Source organism: Triticum dicoccoides, chromosome 5B (assembly GCF_002162155.2).
Source record: "Triticum dicoccoides isolate Atlit2015 ecotype Zavitan chromosome 5B, WEW_v2.0, whole genome shotgun sequence".
NCBI lineage: Eukaryota > Viridiplantae > Streptophyta > Magnoliopsida > Poales > Poaceae > Triticum > Triticum dicoccoides.
The window spans coordinates 460,363,888-460,366,200 of NC_041389.1; the positions used below are offsets into that span (position 1 = coordinate 460,363,888).

A 2,313-nucleotide genomic window follows, 5' to 3' on the forward strand; every position below is an offset into this window, starting at 1 on the left:
TGATAAACAGATGTGGACAACCCTATGGAAACTCAAAGTGATCCCAAAGGTACGAGTGTTTTGGTGGAGGGTATTGCGAGGGATTCTACCTGATGAATGTACCCTCAAGCACTGTCACATCTCAGTTCTAGACACTTGTAAAGTGTGCATGGCAAGAGAGGAGGATCTCATGCATGTGCTAATACAATGCTCCCATGCACGACATTTCTGGAGCGAAGCTAGTGCTTGGTTTGATCTCAGACTCCCTCGACTGCACCCACGCTCGTGGGCCAGAGATATACTATGTGGCGATCGGATCAGGGATGTAGATCGCACAAAAATCATCACCATCATGTGGACAATCTGGCATTCCCGCAACCGGATCAAACATGGGGAAGAGGGGAGAGACCCAACAGTCGTGATTAGATCTCCCCGGAGGCCCTAGCGCTGCTGGAGCTACCCCGCAATGAAGCGACTGTGTTACCAGGTCATGGATGGAGGCCGCTCGAATCAAGTATGACCAAGATATCTTGCGATGGAGCACTCAATGTGGCAGAGGGTCGAGGAGGAGCGGGTGGCATAGCCCGGTCAGCATCCACGCTACTAGGAGCTTGGTGCAAGCTATTCGGTGACATATCCGATCCTCTGATAATGGAAGCCTTATCAATGCGAGAAGGAACGCTCTTTGCAAAACTTCGAGGCCTATCGCATGTGATAATGGAAACTGACTGTCAGGAGTTAGTGCAACTCTGGCATACACGCCACAATTCACGTTCGACTGTGGCTCCTATCCTAAATGAAATAGGAGACCTTAGTTGTGATTTTTCTGTTTTTGAGATTCAACATGTAAATAGGTGAGCAAACTTACCGGCACATCTATGTGCAAAACGTGCATGCACATTGAATGTGACCGAATGTTGGCTCAAGGAGACCCCTAGTTTTTTGGTAACCGGCCTTTTGGCTGATTGCGCGGGGAACACTTTTGTTGGATAAAGCTCTCTGATTTTGCCCGAAAAAAATAATAATGCTTGCATGCATTATTTGCTTTCGTTTCCGAAGCTGTCTGGCCATGCATTTCCAAAACTGTAAATCACGAGGTGAACTCGCCTGCCAAGTTTCCAATCGAACAGCAGTGCCGTGTTCCCGCGCCGATAAGAGCAACCAAACTTTTTGGACACCACACCTCAAGAAGCAACCAAGAGCGCGCGTGGCTGGGTACAGATCATCGACGGCGGAACGAAACGAAAGCAGCCCGTAACGATCTGTTGGATTCGACCGGCCATGGACCCGCGGTGCAGCGGCCACTGGGAGAGCTCGTCGGAGGACGTGACCAGGTCGCTACTGCCCCTGCACGACATTACGGCGGACGACGGCGCCCACCGCTCCTCCTGCTCGCCGCTCGTCGCGTCGCTGCTCGCCAACAGGTACCTGTCGATCGCGGCCGGCCCGCTGGCCGCCGCGCTGATCTGCGCGCTCGTCGACCTCGGCCCCGGGCACGCCGCGGCGCGCAACATGCTCGGCGTGCTGGCGTGGGTGTTCATCTGGTGGATCACCGACGCCGTGCCGCTCGCCGTCGCGTCCATGGCGCCGCTCTTCCTCTTCCCCGTCTTCGGCGTCTCCTCCGCCGACGCCGTCGCCAAGGCCTACATGGACGACGTCATCGCCCTCGTCCTCGGCAGCTTCATCCTCGCCCTCGCCATCGAGCACTACAACATCCACCGCCGCCTGGCCCTCAACGTACGCACGTGCTCTTAGTAATTGATTCTTCCGGCTTGATCAGCGTACTGACATTGTTCGGCCCGCGCGCAGATCACGTCGCTGTTCTGCGGGGACCAGGTGAAGCCGGCGCTGCTGTTGCTGGGGATCTGCGGCACGACCATGTTCATCAGCATGTGGATCCACAACACGCCGTGCACCGTCATGATGATGCCGGTGGCGACGGGGATCCTGCAGAGGCTCCCCGGCGACGCGGCCGCCGGCGCCGACGCGCGCGAGTTCAGGCGGTTCTCCAAGGCGGTGGTGCTCGGCGTCGTGTACGCGTCGGCGATCGGCGGGATGGCCACGCTCACCGGCACGGGCGCCAACATCATCCTGGTGGGGATGTGGTCCACCTACTTCCCGGAGGAGGAGCCCATCACCTTCAGCTCCTGGATGTCCTTCGGCCTCCCCATGTCGCTCGTGCTCTTCGCGGCGCTCTGGGCCACGCTCTGCCTCATGTACTGCTCCAACAACACCGGCAGGGCGCTCTCCGCTTACCTTGACCGCACCCATCTCAGGAGGGAGCTCAGCTTGCTTGGTACCCTATCTCTCTTGCTCTCTCTCTCTCTCTCTCTC

General features: G+C 57.2%; 1 protein-coding gene across 1 annotated transcript in view; it reads left to right on the plus strand.

Moving 5' to 3' along the window:
• Window positions 1–1,087: 1,087 nt before the first annotated feature.
• The window catches only part of LOC119310808 (tonoplast dicarboxylate transporter-like), a 3,039-nt gene continuing 1,813 nt past the window's right edge, over window positions 1,088–2,313 (plus strand). The window contains exons 1-2 of the mRNA XM_037586424.1: window positions 1,088–1,716; window positions 1,789–2,275. Of these exons, the coding sequence (XP_037442321.1) occupies window positions 1,261–1,716; window positions 1,789–2,275 (943 nt within the window). The 5' untranslated portion in view covers window positions 1,088–1,260. The remainder of the gene's footprint in view (window positions 1,717–1,788; window positions 2,276–2,313) is intronic.